The 24,057-nt window shown below is 46.3% G+C and overlaps 1 protein-coding gene across 1 annotated transcript in view; it reads left to right on the top strand.

Annotated features, from left to right (window-relative positions):
- The first annotated feature begins 4,558 nt into the window (after positions 1-4,558).
- HSP90B1 (heat shock protein 90 beta family member 1) overlaps positions 4,559-24,057 on the top strand; it is a 33,569-nt gene continuing 14,070 nt past the window's right edge. Inside the window, exons 1-7 of the mRNA XM_086919168.1 lie at positions 4,559-4,678; positions 9,855-9,957; positions 15,142-15,283; positions 15,382-15,498; positions 21,357-21,688; positions 21,839-21,950; positions 22,606-22,722. Of these exons, the coding sequence (XP_086775294.1) occupies positions 4,630-4,678; positions 9,855-9,957; positions 15,142-15,283; positions 15,382-15,498; positions 21,357-21,688; positions 21,839-21,950; positions 22,606-22,722 (972 nt within the window). The 5' untranslated portion in view covers positions 4,559-4,629. The remainder of the gene's footprint in view (positions 4,679-9,854; positions 9,958-15,141; positions 15,284-15,381; positions 15,499-21,356; positions 21,689-21,838; positions 21,951-22,605; positions 22,723-24,057) is intronic.

Here is a 24,057-nt window from a genome sequence, read left to right as displayed (position 1 = left end):
ATATTTTATCCTAAAGTAATTGTGGATGTAACATCTAATGTGGTCGCAAAACTTTAAACTAGCATAATCAGAAGCCTCCATTTCCTGCCACAAAATAAAACATTTTCTAGCTAACATGAAAAGAATTTTCAATTCTATTAAAGGACACAGAGCCGAGGAGTATCCAACCATAGGAATTGATGCATTGTTCTATTAACTGTTATCTTTGATGTATAGATTATCAACTGTATATTGATACATGGTTAAATGATTTGTTATGAATTCCCTCCCAAAGTTGATAATATCTTTCTTAGACATGAGATATTAGGCCTTTTGTTTTTTTACAGGAACGAAGAACAAGATGATCTGAAGGGTCTTGAAGGACAAAGACAGCCATTTCAGTAGACGACAGGAGAGTGCTCCACTGTTTGTGGAGCTGGTAACGAGAGGCAGTCAGCAGACCGAAGACGTTCTGGAGTTTGATGTTCATGGTTTTAACCGACAGATTGGCTAAGAAAGAGGACGCATTTATGCGCTCCAGTGTGATATACCCAGATGGGTAAATGCTGATTGGTGGAGAGAAGGCGGGCTATCCCTTCTGAGTTATGTAGTTTATTGGCTAATGTTTTGCTTCAGTAAAGAAAGAAAAGAATAATCCTTGCCTCCGTGTCCTTAATAGAATTGAAAAATCTTGACCCGTTAGCTAGAAGTTTTTTTACTGTGTGAAGTTGGGCTGTAACAGCCCCCACCTGAAACATGCGCAAAACAGGGAGTGAAGCCATCTTTTACTGCCAACCTGACATTACAGCTTTTACATGCAAACAAACAATCACTGAGATAGTTTATTTTCATATAAAAGCTAAAGCAGTTATCGGAAGAAGAAGATGGTAAGTTGACGCACTGGTGCCCTTTATGGAGGAGCTGCTGCTGGAAACTGCGCTTGTGTTATTATTGTAGAGTGCAGTGTTTTCTTTTGAAATGTCTCTCATGTATGCTTTGTGTGCAGTTAGCTTGTTTACCCCTACTGTGCTCAGTAAGCTGTAGAGACCAGAGCTGGCTAGACACAAAGTGATGTGTGTCTGTTAACTGGGAATAAAGAACCTCTTGGAATTAGCGTTGCTTCCTCCAAAGCTCATCATTACAGGCCTTTAAGCAAACTCGCCAAATGCAGTACATCCTATAGCAGGATGGAAAAGATGTTGAGTGGTATAAGTAAGCTGTGGTACTTTGAGGAGTGTCTGAATAACGATTTGATTGATAGAGAAGAGGGGTGTGAACCAACAACTGGTGGTGGTGATGTTGAGTTAAGTTGTAATACTTCTTACTCCATTAGTACTAGCCGAGAGGTACGCAATGATTCTGGTGTGGCTTGAGGGAGTAAGACAGATGGTGAGGTGTGGATGGAGGGAAAGACTACTAGATCTGGACAAAAGGTAGTAGCACATAAGAAGTTTAATGACTATATTATTAGTGTCACCCGCTAGTGTGTGTTAAATGCAATTACAACCTGTTACACGTTAGATTCTGGTTCTTCTTAACTGTGATTTTTTTTATTTTATGATATACTTTAATGGTTTGGAAATTGTTCTACATCGTGTTACATATAGATTAGGTGCAATACATACATATTTCTCTTTTTTTCAATTTCTAATCTTTATTTCGATTACATGATCATAAAAGATGTACAAAATTACCACATCAGTTAAAATTCCAGAATATCAGTAAGTCATTAGTATTAAATACATTGGAGGTTTAAAAAATATATATATAATAAAAGGGTGGGCAGTGAAATAAGGGGTAAAAATTTTCAAGAGTCTCCAGCCATCTTTATCAATCGGGTTCGGATATACCACATTGCAGTTAGAAATGTTGCCAAGGCAAACACAATTGGCGGCGATAAATCTGTCTTTAAAACTCTATATGCGGGTAAAAATGTTCTAATACCCAGGTTTTTAAGGAGGGGGACAAGCCAGAATTTCCTGCTTTTCTGGTAAACTCGACAGAAGAAAATCACGTGCACATCGTTCTCCTTTGTGTGGTCACATGCCGGGCACGTCTCTGTGGGAGACCGGCAGGACCATGCTTTAGTAAAAGACATTAAAGGAAGGGTCCCATACCTCCATTGCAGGAATAGTTTTCTTGTTAGGGCAGGAGTCATGCCATCCAAAACGCTTTCGAGGTTATATGAGTCTTTAGTTGTGATGAAGCGGTGTGTCAGAGATCCCTCTTGTGCGCTATTCAGGGCTCGAAGAAGCATTTTATCATAGTATGCTCTGGACAGCGCTTTCCTTGGAATCCTGATACTTGTGCTTTCCGGGTTTGACCATAATTCTGGTAGTCCAAGGGTCTCGCAAGTTCTCTTGATGTATTTTAACCAAGGGGTCTTGGTGGCATTGGGTAAGGATAAAAATTTCTGTAACTCAGATCTATAGGAGGTAAGATATTGGCTGCTCCAAAGACGACGCCAAAATGTTATTGGTTTAAGCCCTAGTTCCTCCGTAATAGGCCTCAGACCCAGGTCCAGTCTCAGGGGCAGGAGTGGAGTACTTGGGGGAAGAGCTGTCAGCTGCCTTAGAAATTTGTTTTCTGTGGTTAGCAGATTGGACGACGGAATGTGGCCCCACATCTCTCCCCCGTAAGTAACTCCCCCCGCGCCTGTGCTTTATAAATTTGAATAGCGGGGCTGAGAGGGCGATATGATGACTTGGTTGCAATTCTCATAATACCACCCGCGTTCTGGGCCAATTTCATGTTCGCTTTTATCTGGTGTGCCCCCCACGTAAGGTTTTGGTTTAGGGTTATCCACAAGTACTCTATTGTGTGAACCCTTTCCAAGCGCACTGTGCCAAGCAAGGGGTTTGGACGCTTGAAGGACATGGGGTTTAGGATCATGAATTTCGTTTTCTGCGGGTTGATTTCAAGTCCCCTTTCTGTACAGAATTCCAGGAAGCCATCCAACACCCGCTGTATGACCATCGGGGATTTAGACAGCAGCAGGGTGTCATCCGCAAACATGATTGCGGGCACCCTGCTGCCGGTCAATATTTCTATTGACTTTTTTTTGTTTCTTTTGTGAAGATGTGTGGTATCGGCATGGGTAGAATGTTATAATGTAGAATGGTATTGTGTGACTTGTTCGCTTTCGTCATTAGCTTCTGGAAAGTGAAGAAAAGACACAGGCAGAAAGTTGTTGGACCAAGGAAAGAGGAAGTTGTTTATTCGGCGCTTTTTTCCTAGTTGGGTAGTTACTAGAATAAAGTTATTTCGACATTACCTGCCTCCACATGAACATATCTCTAGCACGAAAAAATATATAAGAGGATAATATTGCAAATTGCCTTTATGTTTTTGCATGAACAAGATTAAACGTTAATTAATAGTGGAAAATGGAATCACATCAACGAAAATTATGAGAAAGCCTTCCAGTGCATATGAAACTGGCATATGTTAATGTTTAGTTGGCGGAATAACTCTGACACGCTGAAAGCTCCTCCTAGCCTGGTGCTTATCGTCATAAAGCATAATTAAATCATAATTAAATCGCGTTTAGCTTCCCACATGCAGGCCAACGATACTTACAGTGACACGGTGCTCAGGGAGTGAGGGGGCGTTGCCAGTGTGCCCAAAGACACAGTGAGGCTCATCTGTGAGCATGCAGCACGGGCTATATATTTCCTTTGAGCCTAGGGACCAAAGTCAAGCTCCCAGTAGGAGCGTCTGGTCACCTTGGAAACTCTACAACTGTCTGGCATGCACACAAAAGAAGGACACTATTCTTGGGCATGAACCATAAGTGTACGCTTTCCAAATCAATCGGCTTACCAGGGGGACCCTAAGAATATATTGAACAACCCGTCAAAATGATTGTAACTGTAGGTATATTTAATACTATAAAATACCAGTCACCGAAACAAACTATATCTATACGTTTAGAAATAAATTAAAGACTTTGTTTACTTTTCTTGGAGACCATAATAAAATTATAATGATAAATAAGAAATTACAGCGGCGCATTTGAGGTTTACTGTCAATTAACAGGTTGCCCCTTCTTTCCAAATTACAAAAACAATCCACGAATTTAGTAGCAGGTCTGGTAATCACGTCCGTTTTCTATGTTTACAATACAAGCAAGTTTCGCTCTTGCGTGTTATACCATGTTCTTGTGCCTTCATTTCCACCTCTGTAACCAAGGTAAACATTCCTCTTGCCCCGGAAGTAAAAGTGGGCGATCTTCATGCGATAAGGGTGTTTTTCAGCACAGAAGTTCAGCTCAGATGCCATTAAACGCCTCGAATTAGAGTTTTACTAGAAATCTACCCTTTCCGCCGCGTCCTTATAAAAGTCATACTGGAGAGCTGTCAGTGTCATAACCCAGCCAATCAGGAGTAGCCACGCTCCCAACCCAGGAAACAGTACACGGACGCTTACTATTGGCTCACGTCTGCAAAGACACATAGGCGAGGAGGCATTGGATTCGTCGGTCAAGTTGCGTGGTGGAAACTCATTGGTCGGTTAGTGTTGTCCTTGCCCCTCCCGCTTCAATTCTATATTAAAAGAAACTGAAGGAGGTTGCGAGGTTCTTCTGAGTCAGGACACCGAGGTTTTGGGGACCGGAGGTGGATCAGGCTCGTCGCCTGCAGCCGTACAACCATGAGGAAGGCGTGGGCTCTTGCGTTCTGCTGCGCGATCTTGGCATTTGGTGAGTGAGTGAGTGCGCGCGCGAGTGCCATGACAGAAGCTTGCACTGTATTCCGGTTTAAGCATGGAGAAGCACACAGACTCTTATGGTGGCCGATAATTGAAGTCCGTCTGTGACCTGGGGAGGCTCGTGCTACCTGTTTGATAGTTGGTGATGCGAGAGCCAGCCTTAGCGCCGCGTTCTGGAATGTTCTGTGTGCTCTCATCGGTTGAGGCAGTGTCCCTTGCCGGAGGAAGGGGCGTTTAAGTTCTTTAATTGGCTTTAACGCCGCATTTTTTTGTTTTTATCGGTGACTGCCACGCGAGAACGTATTGTTCTAAGTCTAGTTTTATAAAATGTTCTTAATTACGTTTTCGCCATAAACAGTGAAGCTGTTGTAAAGATCGTACGACTGTGCAAATTCTGATTTTGAAAAGTGCTGCGAGTGACATTTAGAACATGGGCAATTTTCCCTTTAATCAAACTACTTTGTGGGCAGTATTTTACGATACTATGCTGTGTTCCGGGTGTATGCGATAAAGCACGTAACGTGGACAATAGGTAGTCGATGTTTCCCTTTGTAAAAGAGCGGTGCATTGCATGACTCCATTCGCCCTCGAGCTAGAACTGATCAATTGGCTTGAAGGACCACCACTTCTGGTCAGTACTTCAAAAAGAGCACCTCCTATAAAGGGGACAGGTAGTTAAATCATTGTCTCTTATATTTTGCGGTTCATATTGCTTGTGTTCCTTAGCAGGATTAGACTGGGTTAAGACAATCCCAAAGTGTTCCATAAGCGGCTGCATTACAGTAGATGAACAAGGGCTTTCACCAGTTTGCTGGCATCCTTTTTACTCTGATTAATTGGACCCCAGTCCATAATTGTGTGCTGCTGAAGGCAGTGATCTTACGCCAGTCCTCTCATAGGCATCTAGCGCTGTGATTTGAACCTAAACTGTTAGGCACTGCGATCCGAGCTGAACCGAAGTATCAAAATTATATTAAATGGTGCCTCAATCTATGAAGACCTAAATGGTAAGTATTGGGAGCTTTTACACTTCAAAAGATCTGCTAAAGATCACATGTATATATTTGTAAATGGCTTGGACATCTCCAACACTTAAGTTGAAAATACTGAAGGATTTTTATGTGGTCCTTCCACGTATCAAACCGTTGTACCTAATAAACCGTTCTTAGCGTCATTCTAGTTATCACGCATTCTGTAGATGTCCCCTTCATTTAGGGGCATCAACAAATTGCGTGGGACCTCGAAAGAGTGGAATAAAAGTACTGTATAATCGATTGTTAATTTAGTTTTGTAAAGCAGGGTCTCCTTTCCCTTATTTTGGAGCGAAAAGCAGCAGCTGGTGGAGTTTCGAGTGCAGTTGAAGAAGTACCTAGCCATGTAGAAAATTCTTCAGTTGCGACTGCTGTCATGAGTTAAGTTCAGTTAAAGACCAAACTGACCAGTTCAGTTTTCAGAAGTTTCCTTAACCGCTTATGGCTGGGTTTATATGCTAGACTGGAGATGTGTACGTTTTAGAGTCTAGGTCCTTGATCACCCAGTTTTTTGCACCTCTCTTAAACTCTTGCAGTCGTCTCCTAATTTTGAGTGCTGAAATCTAGAGCTGTCGAATGATTAAATATCAAGACTTTGCTACATGGATAGCAGTGTTTAGACCTTAAGAATGCACTTAATTGAGCAGAGGTGAACCCTGGCTCAAAGTAATGTGGCAACAACAAACTTAATAACCAAACAATAAGAAATAGGCCTTCAGCTTGAATCATTTGACGGTTTCCTAGCTTCAGCATTTTTCCCATGCAGTTCTTCTGCTCGGTTATAAAAAGCCTTACCTCAACTAAGATGGCATCAATGAATTGGTTCTTTTCAGCTTTTGAAGTCTTGTTCCCCCACCCCCAAAATACCTAGCAAATAAACTTTTGTCAGAGGCATATTGCCGCTATGCTGTAGAATGAGTTGAAGATATTTAAACCAGATATTGACTTGCTTGTTGCTGGTCACCTGCGCATTGCACAGTAGTGGTTTGTCATTCAGCTATCTCATTCATGTTAATCCATGCATCTGAAATGTAGTTGGATATGAACAAGCATTTGCAATGTAATCCGTCTCACGTTTGTGAGTTAGAGCTATTGCTGGTGTTCATGACTGTCTTTTACTATGTGTTTTGATTTGGAGTGTAGTTTATGTATAAACAGACAATGCTGCAGCACTGCATAGAGGACTTGAAATGGGGGTGTTGCAGACAAGACCAGGGAAAGAAGCGGCTAGAAGCAGTGTTTAGAGAAGTAATCATAAGTTATTACCACTAGGAACCGACCCAGCTACAGCATTTCTTAATTACCACTAGGAACAGACCCAGCTAAAACATTTCTTAAAGGACTTAAAATGATGAGTTGCAATTGGGACCAGAGAAGCAGGTAGCAGCACTGTCTAGAGGACTCAGAATGTAGGAATTATTCACTGGATCAGAGCAGCAGCTGCAACTGTACCTAGAGGACTAAGAATTAAGAAAAAACAGCGTGACCAGAGAAGGAGTTGCAGCACTGTCAAGAGAACTAAGAATATGGAATTGCTACTGGGAACACACAGCTGCAACTCTATCTGGAGGGCATAGAATGGTGAATTACTGACTGGACCAGAGAAGCAGCTAGCTGCAGTGCCTAGGGGACTGAGAATGAGGAATTGACTCCGGGAACAGATGCAGCTGCAACTCTGCCTAGAAGACTAAGAATGGGGAATTGCCACTGGGAACAGGGGCACAACTGCAGCCCTTCTGGGGGACTTAGAATGGAGAATTTCTACTGTGACCAGAGAAGCAGCTGCAGCACTGCCTAGAGGCCTAAGAATGGAGAGTTATCACTCGGATCAGATGCAGCTTTGCCAAGAGGGCTAAGAATGAGAAACTACCACTGGGAAAATTCAGAGCTGCAGTACTGCCTAGAGGACTTTGAATGAGGAATTTCCGACAGAACCAGAGAAGCAACTAGCAGCAGTGCCTAGAGGACTAAGGATGAGGAATTGCACTGGGACCAGAGAAGCAGCTGCAGCACTGTGTAGTGAATTTACAATGAGGAATTACTGACAGGATTTGGGGTACCAGCACTGCCTTGAGGACTTAGAATGAAGAATTACCCCTCGCAGACATCGCACGCCAACACAACCTCAACATAATCTCCGACGACACCCAGCTAATCCTCTCCCTCGCCAGAGCCAGCCTACACGAGGGAATGAAGGACGTCGCCAAATGGATGAAGACCAGCCGCCTGAAACTGAACTCGGACAAGATGGAAGGCCTCATCCTGGGATCATCCCCCTCTGCCTGGAACGACTCCTGGTGGCCCCCCTGCCTAGGGCACCACCCCCAAGCCTACGGACCACGCACGCAACCTGGGCTTCATCCTGGACTCCTCCCTCACGATCAGACAAGTCAACGCCGTCTCCTCATCCTGTTTCAACACCCTGCGCATGCTCCGAAAGATCTTCCGCTGGATCCCCACCGAAACCAGAAAGACGGTCACCCAGGCACTCGTCACCAGCCGACTGGACTACGGGAACACCCTCTACGCAGGAACCACGGCCAAACTGCAGAAAAGACGCCAGCGCATACAGAACGCCTCCGCACGACTCGTCCTGGACATCCCCGCCACAACCACATCTCCACCCACCTGAGACCTGCACTGGCTCCCAGTCAGCAAGAGGATCACGTTCAGACTCCTCACCCACGCACACAAGGCTCTCCACAACCTGGGACCCAAGTACCTCAACAACCGCCTCACTTTCTACACACCCACCAGCTGCGATCGACCAGCTTAGCCCTCGCCACCGTACCACGCATTCGCAGAGCCACCGCCGGAGGAAGATCTTTCTCCTACCTGGCGGCCAAGACTTGGAACTCCCTCCCATCCACCTACGGCTGACCCAGGACAATCTCTCCTTCTGGGGGCAACTCAAGACCTGGCTTTTCGAGCAGTAGCGGACCCCCCCCCCCCAGCGCCTTGAGACCCTCCGGGTGAGTAGCACGCTATATAAATTGTTTGACCAGAGAGGCAGCTGCAGTGCTGCCTAGCGGGCTTAGAATGAGGAATTAATGACAGGACCACAGAAGCAGCTAGCAGTACTGTATAGTGGGCTTAGAATGGTAAATTACAGACGGGACCAGAGAAGCAGGTATAGGCACTACCTAGAGGACTAAGAATGTGGAGTTGCCCCTGAGATCAGAGAAGCAGCTGCAGCATGGTCTAGAGGCCTGATAATGGCGATTTTACTACTGGGAACAGCTGCAGCTCTGCCTAGAAGTCTAAGAATGGGGAACTACCACTGAGACTAGAAGCAGCTAGCAGCATGGCCTAGAGGACTATTGAGGAGTTACTACTGGGAACACACAGCTGCAGCACTGCTTGGAGTTACCAATAGGACCATAGAGCAGCTAGCCGTACTGTCTGCAGGACCTGAAAGGAAGAATTAACCAATGGGACAGAGAAACGGCTAGTAGCACTGTGTAGAGGCCTTATAATGGGGGAAATTACATATGAGACCAGAGAAGCAGCACAGTCTTGAACTTGGAATGAGGAATTACCACTGTTACCAGAGACAGAGCTGCATCATACCTAGAGGACTAAGAATGAGGAATTACCACTGGGAACAGAAACCCAGCTGCAGCACTGCCTAGAGGACATAGAATAAGACTGCCTTACGAGGAAATCAGACTTTCTCTGAGAAAGAACCCAGCAATAACAGACTTGTCCAGTCCTGCGTGTAAATTCCTTGTCCATGTATTGTTTAAGGAAAGGGAGCAGTATAATAACTTTTACTGTGGCTGCAGTCTCATGGAAAAAAGCAATCTCCATGGTGCACTACAATGACAGAAGGGAGGGGTTGTGAGCGAGGAGTCAACAGATGGACAGAGATGGCCGACAAAGGAACAATCTGTGAGTTACGTTGGGAGGCAGCCAAGCACTTAAAGGTGGGACAGATGTACTCTACTCGCCAACCAGAGCAAAGGACCGCTCATGCGCTTTCTAGGCTTGATCTAAAAGTGGATTTCTGGCTTTAGTTTTAGTGCCTTATTTTCTTTAATAATTTGTTATTTTATACGGCTGGTGCTTATTCTAGTCTACAAAGTATCCTGAATCCTTATGGTTGTTATATATTTTTATTGTATTTGTTAATTGTAGCTTCTGTTCGAGCTGAAGATGAGCCGGATGTGGATGGCACTGTAGAAGATGACATTGGAAAGAGCAGAGATGGTTCCAGGACAGATGACGAAGTTGTGAGCAGGTTTGTAAATTTTGTTCTGAATAATAAATCTGGTTTAGTCACTTCGTTTATTGTGGGGTTTTTGTTTAACACTGTTTCCTATATTGCTGCAACCATGTGTCTCCTGTAGCTCAAGCCATTCTGCAGGGCGTGCTGTACCTTTGCACAGGAACCTCAGTCTTTCTATGCCCCATGTCATCTGTAGTCCTGATGAACTACTCCTATTCAACCCAAGGTTAGCCTCCCAGGGAAGTTAATTCCCTTCACAACTACCACTGTTACATCCAGCCCCACACCAGTTGTCCCTTAAGAGTCTTCACCTGTATTTACTCAATAAGCTTACTGGGAGAATCACTTGTCCACATTCTACTAACTTTTTTGTTCCGTCTGACTGTTTTCTTTAACTGAAATACTACTTGTTGTAACCTATTACTTTTATTCCTGTCGTTCATGGCAAGCTTTCCTTGCTGTACTCGTATAACTGCCAACATTTTCAACTCGGATTGTCAAAGTTATTGCTCATGTTGTCATTACATTTTTTGGGGACTGTTCATGATGCAAGCATTTGTTTGCTCACCATGGTGTGGATTCCTTTATCTCCTACGACCTTAAGAGGACCTGGCATGCTACATTCTTAACTGCTATGCAACTCACCCAGGCCACTCTGACTTTGCAGACATTACTTTCTGAACATCTTACCTCTACTACAATAATGGATTGTCCTCTTGATTCTTGCTGTGCTCGTATCCTGAAAGAGACCCTCCCCTATTTTCTCCAGCCTCTTGCACATCCCTTTTTTCTGCCTTCTCGCTCAGAATGTAAACCAGCTCCTGTTTCTCACTCCAGGTGACCTCCTTATCCTCTAACTTTTGCACTTCTGATTGAATTGAAGCAGTAACCATCTTCACATCGCTCTGTTGGGTTTTTGGTCCTTGCATGCCACTGAATCCAAGCTCAAGCTAGCCACCCTAATCCTACTTGATCTGTTTCCTTTTCATAATGTGCCCCATCCTATCCCTATTTGTTGCCTTTCCCAAATATAAATCCATGCCAGCAAGGTTGCCAGGCCCAAATCTTTTCGAACTGTTCTCGAGCTCTCCATGTTCTGCTTAATTGCTTCTCCTATATTCCTTGTTTTATTGGTAGATGCTTTGTCACACCTTTCGCCCACCTTACTTGTAATTGTTTCTCTTGGCTTGTCCTTATGGACCCAAATAGTCAATTGTCTTAAAGATTGACCATTTTACATCTAGCATTTTGCAAGATGATTTCCATCTAGCTGAGGAGGCATTTTACGTCACTATTTTCTGGTGCAAGATCTGTTATCTTTGAACAGGAGTTAATTTCCAGACTAATTGTCTTCGGGTCAGCCAATGAGCCAGGTCTTGAGGCTCTTCCTGAAGGTGTGCAGAGTGGGGGCGCGTCTGATGTTGATTGGGAACTCGTTCCAGGTCTTTGATGCTATGTAGGAGAAGGCTCTTCCATCCGTTCTGGCTCTGTGGATGCACAGGGTTTCGGTAATGTCTGCGGATCAGAGGTTTCTCTTGGGTATGTGGAAGGTGATTCTTTCGTTGAGATATTGGGGTCCAGTGTTGTGGAGGTATTTGTAGACGTGGGTGAGTATCTGAAAGGTTACTCTTCTCGACGGGGAGCCTGTGGCAGTCTTGCAGGTGTTTGGTGTTGTGTTTATGTCGAGGGATGGTGAGGAATAGTCTGTCTGAGGGGTTCTGTATGATCTGAACCTTGCGGAGCAGGGGTTTGTTGATTCCGGTGTAGAAGGGGTTTCCAAAGTCCAGTCTGCTGGTTGAGTACATAGGGATGGTCTTTCTGGATTTGGGGGGGATCCATTCGAAGGTGTTGTGAAGGATACGCAGGGTGTTGAAGCAGGTGGCAGCGACTGGGTTGATCTGTTGGGTCATGGTGGGGGAGGAGTCTAGTATGATGCCGATGTTCCAGGCGTGGTCCGTGGGGGGGGGGGGGGGGGGGAAGCTGAGGGCAGTGGGCCACCAGGTGTTGTCCCATGCAGAGAGGAAGGGGTCTCTAACAAATTCTCAGAGTTTAGCTTAAGGCAGCTGCTGCTCATCCAGAATGCGACGTCCTTCATTCTTTCCTGGAAGCAAAGTCTAGTCATGTGGGGGTCCTTGGTGAGGGGGAGGATGAGCTGGGTGTCTGCATCGGATACTATTCTGAGTCCATGCTGTCTGACGATTGCGGCTAGGGGGGCCATGTAGATGTTGTATTTGAAGAGTGTGTGGCTTAGCGGCGATTCCTGGGGCCCTCTGCAGTTGACCTGAGTTTGAAGAGGCAGGACAGGAGTCTGATTTTTCTTTGGGGGTTTTGCCGGTTAGGAAGGAGCTGAGCCAGTCAGGGGAGGCTCCCTGTATGCTGGCGTCGTGGAGTCTGGCGGTGGGAGACTGTCAAAGGCTCTAGAGGTTAAGCAGGATCAAGGCCTCAGTGTGGCCTTGGTCAAGGAGGTAGAGGATGTCGTCTGTGGCGGCGAATAGGGCGGTCTCTGTGCTGTGGAATCTGGATTGGGCGGGGTCGGGGTAGTGTTCTTTTCAAAGAAGTTCGTTGGCCGTTGACTGTCTTCTCTGTGACTTTGACCGTGAAAGGTAGGAGAGCGATTGGTCGGCAGTTCTTGAGGTCTGTCGGATCTGCTGAGGGCGTCTGGAGGAGAGGCTTGACTTCTGTGCATTTCCAGTCTGGTAATGAGCCTGCTTCAAAGGTGGCGTTGATGGTGTCGTAGCTCTGGTGCTATGGCAGCGTCTCAGTGGAAGATGTGCGGAGGGTGGCAATGGAGGTGTTCGGTGGTGGAAGGGGAGTCTCTCGTGCTGGAGGTTGGGAGTCGGAGGAAGCTCTTGTGTGCATGAAAGAATCCTCCTCCTGGGTGGTTAGGGCGGTCAGTCTTCTGGATCTTGTATCAGTCAGAGGGCGGGGGCGGATGCAGAGTTGCTCCAGGTTTCTGTGAAGAAGGCGATGTCTGAGAGGGTGTAGTAGGTCCCAGATCTCTACAGAATGTCTGTGCAGGAACACACATTGAGGATGCACTTCAGGACTTTGGCTGGTGTCTAGTGCAAGGTCGGCGGCCGTGCAGGTGCAAAGGATTGTGAAGGTTTGTCGACAGGAGAACTGGCCATGGGTGGTGCTCGGGGAGACTGAATCCACTTTTTTCTCTCCCTCCTTTGTAATAATCATGGGTGGTGTTCAGCATAGACTGCTGGCAGTTGTTCCTTCCGGGGTTGACTGCATGGAGGTCAGCTGTGTCGTAGCGGTGGGTAGTCCTAGAGCCAGGGTCCCTGGCACTAGTGGCAGACAGATGCGACGGGCTTGCCTCTAGCGTGCCAGCGGCACACCTGGTGCGTGGCTGCCTTTAAATAGGAAAGGGGGAGGGAAGCATAGCTGAGAGGTGGGAGCGGGAACCTGCAGTAGGGAGAAGCCACTGGGGCAGCGGCTGGAAAGGGCAGTGAAATGGGTTCAGAACACGCACACCAGCATAAGTACAAGCAAAAGATTAAAAGCTGAAAAATAATCAGACCGAAAATAACAATTAGAAAGGCATTGTTGTTGACAAAAGGACAGATGAAAGACAGACTAGCACAAATACAAAGACCGAAAACAGTGGACCAGCAGAGAAGAAAGGCTCTCCCACTGGACCACCGGGAATGAGGGGCAGGCAGGAGCCTGCAGGTGGAGGAGGGCCTCTAACACTTACCTTCTCTGAGGTGTAGGGGGTCTGGCTCAAAGCTATGAGGCAAGTTAAGATCCTATATGTGGCTAGATTTGCATTATATATGGAGGAAAAGTTAGTCTTGAACAGCAGACAGGCTGAACTCTCATATTTCAAGGTGCTGCCTTATGTGATGAAGAAAAGGGTGGCTCAGTGAATGTAATTATGTGATCTTGGGCATATAATTAGTCTTTCACCAGTTTATGGGTCAAGAACATTACAATTAAGTCGACCTAGATTATTTAAGTCACTAGACCTGCATGCAGGTAGAGTAACCTTTTTTTCATTTTTCGAGGCTTGCTTGCCCACTATGGTGGAAGGTTTGGGACTACTTGGATGTTGGTTTCAGATAAAAATTCTAGTGGAAACCGACAAATCTTTTAGAAATGTCTTTTTGTGATATGGAACGGAACGTTTTCAGGCTATGTTCTGTCTTGAAAATAAAGCACTATGTAATCTGTTAACATACTTCTTGCTCTGCACCCACACATCTAAACATTTTGGCAAGAGGTTCTATTGCTAGGGCAAATAGAAGTGGGGACAGGGGCCAACTCTGCTATGGATTGACTAACTCATTATTTCCTGTCTTTACTCTAGCTATGGGGTTGGATTATACTTTTATTTAATACTATGAATACATAATCCTAGTCTTTGAATCAAAAGCTTCTTACAGGTCTACTGTTAAAACTGCAGGCATACTCATCAGTGGTGCTTTTTTCCATTGACACATCTTCTGTTCAGTGCTGTGTTCCTGTGTGATTAGTCTGGGTGTATTCTTACTTTTAGAAATAGTATAATTCTATTTGCAAGGACTTTGGCCAGACACTTGTGATCTGAGTTTAGTATGGCTGGGTGCTGGTGATCTTGCTAAGGATTCTGTATCACTTCTCTGCATGTCTTTGGAAGTGACCCAATTGGTGCCTGATATAAGCTGAACAGCTTGAGGGCCGGTGACTCACTCCATTCTAAGTATGTGTCTCCAACGAGAAGATCTCGCTTCATAAGTTGTTTGTACAGCATGCCCCTTGGGGGCCCTACTCCACTGGATTATCACTTGCTAGGATATCCTTAAAGAATTGGTCTGTGTCCTAATTGTTTATCTGAATCGAAGATAGGACCAAGGAGGGACTGTGCTGCCTACAGGTTGGGATAGCTTGATCTACCTCTCTGGTTTCTTCTACTTTATAATTGTAAGAGTTGATAGAAAAATTGAGTGTTCATTTTCTAAGTGATCCTCGTGATGGTGGAAATTGCACACCTCATCAAGGCCATTCTGACTGTTAGGGGTATTGTACTTATTTTTAGACGTTCGTTTAGTCTAAACTCCCAAATCCATTTGCTTTACGGTTAGGCTCAAGATGAAATTGTACGGTGTGAAAATCAATAAAAGTAATTATAGCTGGTTTAGTCTTCAAATGTTATCTTGTGCAATTGCTGCAATGCATGTTTATCACAGTTTATTGTACATATTTCCACAGGGAGGAGGAGGCAATTCAATTGGATGGACTAAATGCTGCCCAAATTAAAGAAATTAGAGAGAAATCTGAAAAGTTTGCATTCCAGGCAGAGGTTAACAGAATGATGAAACTCATTATCAATTCTCTGTACAAGAATAAAGAAGTAAGTCTTGCTAGGATCTCAGTTACTGGTGCCTTTTAAATGTTTGTCTTTGAATGTTTGTCTTTACTGACTCAAGTCTTAAATTTCTATTTTTCCAGATCTTCTTGAGAGAACTGATCTCCAATGCTTCAGATGCTCTTGATAAGATTAGACTAATATCTCTCACTGACGAGCATGCCCTCGCAGCCAACGAAGAACTGACCATTAAAATAAAGGTAGGTAAAATAATATAAAACTGGAGCAAAATAGTTCTGTCTGGCAATATTATGTTTTCCTTTCACCTTTAACTTGTATTTAAGGTTGATTTAGTAACCCTAGTTGTAAGTAGGCCATGATGAATAATCCAGGGGAAAGAGGTAAAACTGAATCGGCGTTCAACACCCTATCCCACCACACAATGAAGAGGTTTCATCACATTGGAATCAGAGAAGACTACCTCAAATTGATCATCCTCCTTCCTCACTGGAAGAACCCAGATAATCAGCCTGCCACCATTCATCTCTGAATCTAAGATCGCCTGCGGCATTCCCTAAGGCTTGTCCCTCAGCCCCACACTGGTCAACACCTACATGACAACCCTGGCCAACATCTGAACCCACGGACTAACGATCATATCGTAAGCATACGACACCTAGCTCACCCTCTAGCTATCGGAAGAGCTCAAGGGTGAAATTTGACAGGTGCATGACAAGCGTTGCCGACTGGTTGAAGCACAACTGTCTAAAACAAATCTCAGACAAAACAGAAGTACTGTGCTTCAGGAACACCTCTCTGTGGAACAACTCATGGTGGCCTCCCAAATTGGGATCGTGTCTGACGGTCACGCCAGCAACTTTGGCATTATCTTGGACAACAAGCTCACTATTAAGAACCAGATATGTTTCCTCAACCTACTTCCTCACTCTTCAATGCTCCATAAGATCCTCAGAAGGCTCCCTATCAACACCAGATGAATGAACACCCTTCCCTTATAACAAGCTAGCTAGAGTGCACTTTATGTAGGGAGCTCCGCGCACCTACTGAAGAGTCTACAGAACTCAACAGCCAGACTCTTCCTCTACCTTCCCCAGACGGATCCACCTCACCCCTTGCCTCCAGAAGCTCCACTGGCTCCCCATTAAGAAGCGGTGTAAATTAAAGATGCTGATCCTCACCTACAACTCTTTACAATCAAGGACCAGCAACATCAAATACCGCATGAACTTCCAACTCACCTTCACCTCTTCTCTTCTCCCCCCACCCACCCCACTCCTGCACTCTGCCTCTGTCTCACTCACACCCACTGCATCTCATGAAGCAAGTGTGGAAGAAGCTCATTCTCCCACCTTGCTGCAAAGGCCTGTAACAACCTCCCGTGCACCTCAGAACCTCAACTTCTCAGGAAAGGACTCCAGACCTGGCTGCTCAACTAAAAACCCCCTCCCCACCTGATCCGTAAGCAGCCTAGCTTGCCGCGCTGGATACCCTTCCAGGTGATTATCCGCACTTTACAAATCCTGGTTGAAGTACAACTTGAGGGTAGAACATGATTACAATTGATGCACATTCACAACAATCCTCATCAAATTGTATCCAGTTAAAAAAAAAATCGTACTGGTGCTTAAAAGGCTTATCTGAAAGCAACAGGTTAGTATTAGATTCCTTACCTTAGAATATCCCCAGGCGCCAGACTGGATCCGGACATTTTTCCGTAGCAGTACCTTTGCGTGTCGGTAGGCGTCGTCTGCGGCTCAGCGTCTGTCGTCGCCGTGATGACTTCGTCGGAGTACTTAGATGCCGCCTCCGCGTGCTGACGTTTTTCCGCGCCAGACGCCAGGTTTTAAGCCTTGTGGGGACTGCGACCGACTAATGTCGGTCACCGACCCTCACCGTCGGTGCCTCCACTGTCTCCGCGTCTTATCATGACGACAAGACCTGCTCCAACTGTCGGGCCTTAACCTCGAAGGCTAGGCGGGAGCAGTTCCGCAAGCGGCTCGAGCTCCGACAGTCGGCCCGCGCCGTGAGACATACTGGTCCAGACGGAGGTCGAGGGACTAATCGCAAGTCGACATCACTCCTCCGAGTCGTCGTCGGGTAAGCACAAGAATTCGAAGAGATGTCATCGCTCTTCCGACTCCCCCCACCCCCCCATGGGTGAAGAGGAGTATTGGGAGGGGTCTGAGGACCCTCTGACACATGAGTGTCCGTCCCAGGAGGACTGGACAGGTGGACTTGGGGATGCCAGTGGTCTGGATACTTAGCCGGAAACTGGTTTTACCTGTCTCCCCCACACCCCCCCCCCACCCCCCACACCTCCTACTGTGGCTACAGAGAAGGGGGCAACCTTCAGTGTGGTGTTGATGCGGGCAGCCAAGGCCTTGAGCTCCCCGTCGCCGCCGTAAGGACTAACCAGCTCACTGAGGTCCTTAAACCGCAGTCAAGCTCAACAGAGCCTCTGCTGCGGTTTAATGAGGCCTTGACAGATGTTCTTTTGGGCACTTGTTCCAGGCCTGCTACAGGCCAGCCTGTAGATGGGAACGTGGCCAGACGCCACCGCCCAGCCCCGGGTGACCCTTGTTTCCGGTCCACCCACCCCACCCCCGAGGGCCTGGTCATCCAGGCTTCCAATTCCCAGACCGCATTCCAGTTGGCTCTGCCTGATCGGGAATCTAAGAGGTATGAGAATTATGGAAAGAAAATATTCTCCTCCCTTAGTTTGGGACTGCGGTCTTCCAACACGGCATGCCTCTTGGGCAGTTACACCCACTCCCTGTGGGACACTGTTGCGGATGTGCTGCCACAATGCCCGGTGGAGGTCAAGGCTAAACTCGCCCAAGCCCTTGCGGAGGGTCGAGATGCGGCACGTTTCTCCACCCGGTGAGGGCTGGATACCACCGACTCACTGGGCAGAGCGATGGCAACGGCGATTCGTCGCCACGCCTGGTTGAGGTCCACCAGGCGATTCGTCAAGCACTGAAGGCATTCCTCCCCTCTGTCCGGGGGACTGTAGTGCAAGTGTTCAGACAACACCACCGCCATGTGGTACTGCAACAAACTGTGTCGGGGTGGAGTCGTGGACCCTCTGCCAGGAGGCTCTGCGCCTCTGGCAGTGGCTGGAATATCAGGGGGTAACCCTGGTGGTTCAACACCTGGCAGGTTCTCTGTCATCAGTTCTGCGCGTTGGAATTTCCAAGGCGGCACTCGCTTGGAGACGCTTTTCGTCACGAGTGGAGTTGCGGTCTGTTGTACGCCTTTCCGCCTATACCACTTCTGCCCAGAGTGCTGAAGAAGATCAAACGCGCCCGGGACCAAGTCATCCTTGTGGCTCCGGACTGGGCACGAAGATACTGGTATCCCGAGCTACTCAGCATGTCAGTCGTGTTTTTTTTTGTTTTGTTTTTTTTTCCCTCCTCCCCCACAAACCCACCCCCACCCCCCACAGATTCGTCTGCCTCTTTAGGAGGACCTTCTGTCGCAGCAGGGGGGGGGACAGTCCTCCACCAGAACCTGTCCAGTCTTCACCTCCCTGCTTGGAGATTGAGCAGCGACAGTTGAGGCCATTTCGACTTGCCTCCTGAGGTTTGCGATATCATTCTGGCAGCCAGGCGTCCCTCCACTAGGTCAGTATACGCCTGCAGGTGGAACAGATTTGTGGCATGGTGCACAGCAAAAGCTGTGGATCCTCTCTCTGTCCCTCTTTCTGAGGTTCTTCTTTTCCTACTTTCTCTTGCCCGGCAGGCAAGGGCTACCTTTCTGCCCTTTCGGCCTTTCTGAGGCTGCCTGATCAACCATCTTTGTTCAACACGTTTCCACCTGTTCCCTTCGTGATGCCTCAGTGGGACTTGAACCTGGTTCTTACTTATCTGATGTGCACTGCCTTTGAGTCACTTCACAACTGTCCTATCCGCCTTCTTACTTTGAAGACTGCTTTTCCTGGTTGCCATCACCTCTGCCAGGAGAGTGAGTGAGCTCAAGGCTCTTTCCTCTAAACCTCCTTTCCTTTCTGTCAATCCGGACAAGGTTGTGTTGCGGACAAGACCCTCTTTCCTGTCCAAGGTTCACGGCCTTTCCCATCGGGCAGTCTTATCACCTTGCCCACCTTCTTTCTGCATCCGCATCCCTCAAAAGAGTAAGAGCGGCTCCACTGTCTGGACCCAAAACGTGCGCTCTCATTCTATTTGGATCGCACACGCCAGTTCTGGGTGGATGACCAACTCTTTGTTGGTTACGTTGGCACGAAGAAGGGACGGGCGGTACACAAGCGAACCATCTCTCGGTGGGTCATTTTGTGTATCGAGGCTTGTTACTCCTTGGCAAGGAAGGAGCCTCCTGTTGGGCTGAGGGCCCATTCCACTCGGGCCATGGCGGCTACCACTGCCCTGGGTCGGGGAGTCCCCTTGCAGGACATTTGTCAGGCAGCTACGTGGGCCTCGCTGCACACGTTCTCAAGACACTACTGTCTGGATGGCTTCTTTGGCCGTTCCGTCCTCCAGGACTTTCTGGTGTGATCATTGGTTTGCAGACCCACCACTGGGGTTGGTATTGCTGGGGTATCTATTCTAAGGTAAGGAATCTAATACAACCTCTTTCTTTCAGATGAACAAGTTACTTACCTTCGGTAACTATATATCTGTAAAACAGTAGTTAGTATTAAATTCCTTACCGCCCCACCCATCCGCCCCGTTCTGCGAACCGATATCTAGGGTTAAGGTCATCCCCTTTCAGGGCCCTTGTTTCAATGGCACCAGTGTTGGTTTTTGACATGACTGCGTTTTTGGTGCGGAAAAGCTGTGTCTAAGAACTGACGTCAGCACGCGGAGGCGGCGTCTAAGTGCTCCCACGACGCCAACGACCGACGCGGAGCCGCAGACAATGCCTACCGATGCGCAAGGGTACTGCTATGCAAAAATGTCCGGATCCAGTCTGACGCCTGGGGATATTCTAAGGTAAGGAATCTAATACGAACTACTGTTTCTTACAGATATATCGTTACTGAAGGTAAGTAACTTGTTCTATGGTGCTGTACGACAAATGAGAGATAAATGCAACTGAAGGAGACAGTCAACCTTTCATCCAAGATGCTTTAGACACTGAATTGACTTGTGGGAATTGGAGCAGTCTGCAACCTTGCTGTTTGTGCTCTGCGGGGGAGGATGGGAGGGGATGAAAGTGCTCCAGCAACATCCAGCTGAAGATAGTGGGATCTGCATCTTTTTCCCCCTTCCAAAAAATGTTTCATTCTGAGGTTTGCCCAGTATTTTGTAGTATTAACACAATGGTGCTTCAGAAGCATGGGAGTGCTTTTTGGGAGTCAAATGTACATGGTGTCAGTTGCAACTGGATGCAGTTTGCGGTGGGGGTAGTGCTAATGAAATAAAGCTTTTGTGGCCGAGGTATAGTGTAAAAAAATATAGCGCTATGCCCAAAACTCTATGGGCAGTGTGGCTTAAGGACATTTATTAGAAGCCTAGTCCTTATTGTAGTACAGAAGCATGGGGTTTTGAAACATGTTTCTTAGGGTTCATTTGTAAGCTATCGTTTGCCATTGAACATCAAAATCCCATTGATTGGTGTGCTGCATTTATTTTGAGACCTTATTGTTAAGATGTATTTCGTACCGAACAGCCTGAACAATGATCTTAAAGTAGCCATGTGTTTCCAAATGGCTTGTGTCCTTGCGCTTCAGAAAGTAGACCCTCCAGTAAGGTTAAAGACTTTCTTAATATCCTTACTGGGGGGGGGGGGGTCGTCAAACTTAATGTCTGGTACGGGATCGAAGTCCTGCTCTCACCCCTGCTTGTGTGTATAATTTCTAGGAAAGGGGTTCACTGGGAGACTGTGGCAGGTGAGTTTTTAAGTAAATGTGTATGCTATGCCAAAGTTTTCTCCCTTGATGCAATCAGGCTTCCAGAAGCAGTTAGCGTATTCCCTGTTGGAATAGTGCCATCCAACTAATGGAATTAGTACAGTTCTGCCAATGGACTTATTTTGCACATGCACCTTGGAAGTACCTTGTGAACTAGGGAGCACGTTTATGGAAATGAATGAGTTTTCTTCAGCCACACCATTCACCAATGACTTGCTTTCCTTATAGTGTGATAAAGAGAAAAACATGCTGCATGTCACTGACACTGGAGTTGGCATGACAAAGGAGGAGTTGATAAAGAACCTGGGTACTATTGCCAAGTCTGGAACGAGTGAATTTTTGAACAAGATCACCGACATGCAGGACGAGAGTCAGTCATCTTCCGAGTTAATTGGGCAGTTTGGTGTTGGATTCTACTCTGCCTTCTTGGTCGCAGACAGTGTCATTGTAACATCAAAGCACAATAATGATACCCAACACATCTGGGAGTCCAACTCCAACGAGTTCTCTGTGATCGAAGACCCCCGTGGTGACACTTTGGGACGAGGCACTACTATCACGTAAGTGTCTGTGTCGGAGTGATGTGCCAGTCTGGACTTGTGCAAAGTCTGTAAAGGTCGCTTTGAAGTTTGCTATAGTTTGAAATGGGCTCGCAGTCATGTAGTATAATTTTTTTTGTCTTGTTCTTACTTGGATTTTTTTCTTTACAGCCTTGTCTTGAAGGAAGAGGCCTCTGACTATCTGGAACTAGAGACTGTTAAAAACCTTGTTAAGAAATACTCTCAGTTCATCAACTTTCCCATATATGTATGGAGCAGCAAGGTACGTTGTAATTTTTTTATGACAGTTGTGTGGCGGGGGGGGGTTGCAACTGAATTCGGTGGGAGGATGGTAGTACTAACTATTGAGGCAGAAGGCCAGTCAAGAGTATTGCCTTAAGGTCAGTTACCAACCACTTGGATGCTAGGCGTTTTCCCCCTCCTGTGCTGGAAAATGCCATTTTAGTGGCACCATGACGAGCTCAGCTCGTCATCAGCACACGACACCCGTGGGTGATGACGAGCTGAGCTTGTCATCAGAATCTAAGGGGTTAATCATATACAGAGTTCAGTTTTACATTTCGTGCTTGCCTTAAGTAAACTTGTATGATCCGGGTACTGGTTTTGTATACAAACTGCTTTGGAGTAGGACTCTGTGACTGAAGTATCTAGGCATATGTTTAACTTCAATGGGAAACTGAGAACAAAAAACATGATTACCTTTTTAGAAATTGACTGCGCTTTCCAATCTCTACCTACTTTCATTTTGTGGAATTTGCTAATTTAAATAAATTTGAATGGAAAACGGTAGTTTTGCACCTGATAAATGGTTACTTGATTTAGGGCATGTCAATAAACGTAGAGTTGACTCTTAATGAAGGGTGTAATTTGATGGTTACAATTTTTTTTTTTAATCTATAAATTGTAACTGTTCATAGACTGAGACTGTGGAGGAGCCTATTGACGAAGAGGAGGAAGCTAAAGACAAAGAAGATACTGACGAAGAAGCTGCAGTTGAAGAGGAAGATGAGGAAAAGAAGCCGAAAACAAAAAAGGTAAGTATCAAACTTGAAGTTTTGCAGTATGTGTGCCTTCAAAACCTTTTTGGTATACGCATCTTTCATATTTATACTTTGGTCAGGTTAACCCCTTCGGCGCTTGTGACTGAACCGTTCCGTCACGCCCCTCGGGTGAGCTGTGCTAGTGACGGAACCGTTCCGTCACGGCCCGCTCGATGCGCCTGCGCGAGGCGCGTTCTATTGAGCGGGCGCGTTCGTGACGGAACCGTTCCGTCACTAGCACAGCTCACCCGAGGCGCGTGATGGAACGGTTCCGTCACAAGCGCAGGTGAGCCGTGCGGCCCCCACCCCATAGCACTGCAGCAGAATTCCTGCCACAGAGAAGGGGTTAAGCAGAGTTTCTATGAAGCTAGTATATTCATAGTTGCCTTTATTGTCAATTAAAATCCTGCTTTCAATCATAAAACTGGTTTGTAGTGTTAATCTAAACCTGGAATTGTATACAAGATTGTGATCCCTTAAGACTCTAAACTATGCAAGCCCCATATCTGTATGTTGCAACCATCAGGGTGCGTTCATATGCCTCACTGTGCGTTCATATACCTCACTGTTCAATTACCTTTGCATCTTCATCGCTCAATGTTAAAGTCTGGGCTTCTGTGACTCTGTAGCAGCCTGTTCTTTAATACAGATCTGCGCCCGCCATTTGCTAAAAGAGCAGGGGCATGTTTCTTGTTCATACCCATGGAAGCATCAGCAAATGAACTGAAGTTTGTAAGCAGCCCAAGCATGTTGGAACTACATCACTGGAGTACATACAAAACAAATGTGAATATAATGTCTGATTAGTTTAGATATAGGTAGTGAAGAGTAGTTTGGTAGTGTGTTTTTATTGAAGCTTCTTTCTGGTCCACCACCCCCGTTGTAAACATTGTTTCTTGGACCTGTAGACCTCTGTCTGATAAAGAACAATTTTGCTTGCTTTTCTGGCCAGATTGGAAGAACCTCACGCATGGTAAGTTCCAGAGAGGGTGCAGTTGCACGGCATTCAGTGCTTTGCTAGGTAATCTGACCGAGGGTGAGCCTTTATTTTGCGGCAGGAGACTACTGGAGCTTAAACTTCGCTGAAGGTTTCTGCAGGTTGAATTCTAGTCTTAGTGCACAATGATGGTTAAATTGGGGCGTTAAGATACCTTAATAGGTTGGAACATGTGCTGTTATGCCACCCCGCCAACTCTTCCGCTTACAGTGCTTATTGCTAAAGACTCACACTACTGCCAATTTAGTTGTCTTAATGCTTTGAATATTGGTTTCACTGAACCTATGCAGGACCTTCAAGTAGAGTTCAGAAACCACGTGCCTGTGTGATTT

The sequence above is a fragment of the Lissotriton vulgaris genome, chromosome 1_1 (assembly GCF_964263255.1).
Source record: "Lissotriton vulgaris chromosome 1_1, aLisVul1.2, whole genome shotgun sequence".
In the NCBI taxonomy this organism is placed as follows: Eukaryota; Metazoa; Chordata; class Amphibia; order Caudata; family Salamandridae; genus Lissotriton; species Lissotriton vulgaris.
Note: the sequence above shows the minus strand (reverse complement) of the source record. Positions and strands in the feature narration are given on the sequence as shown.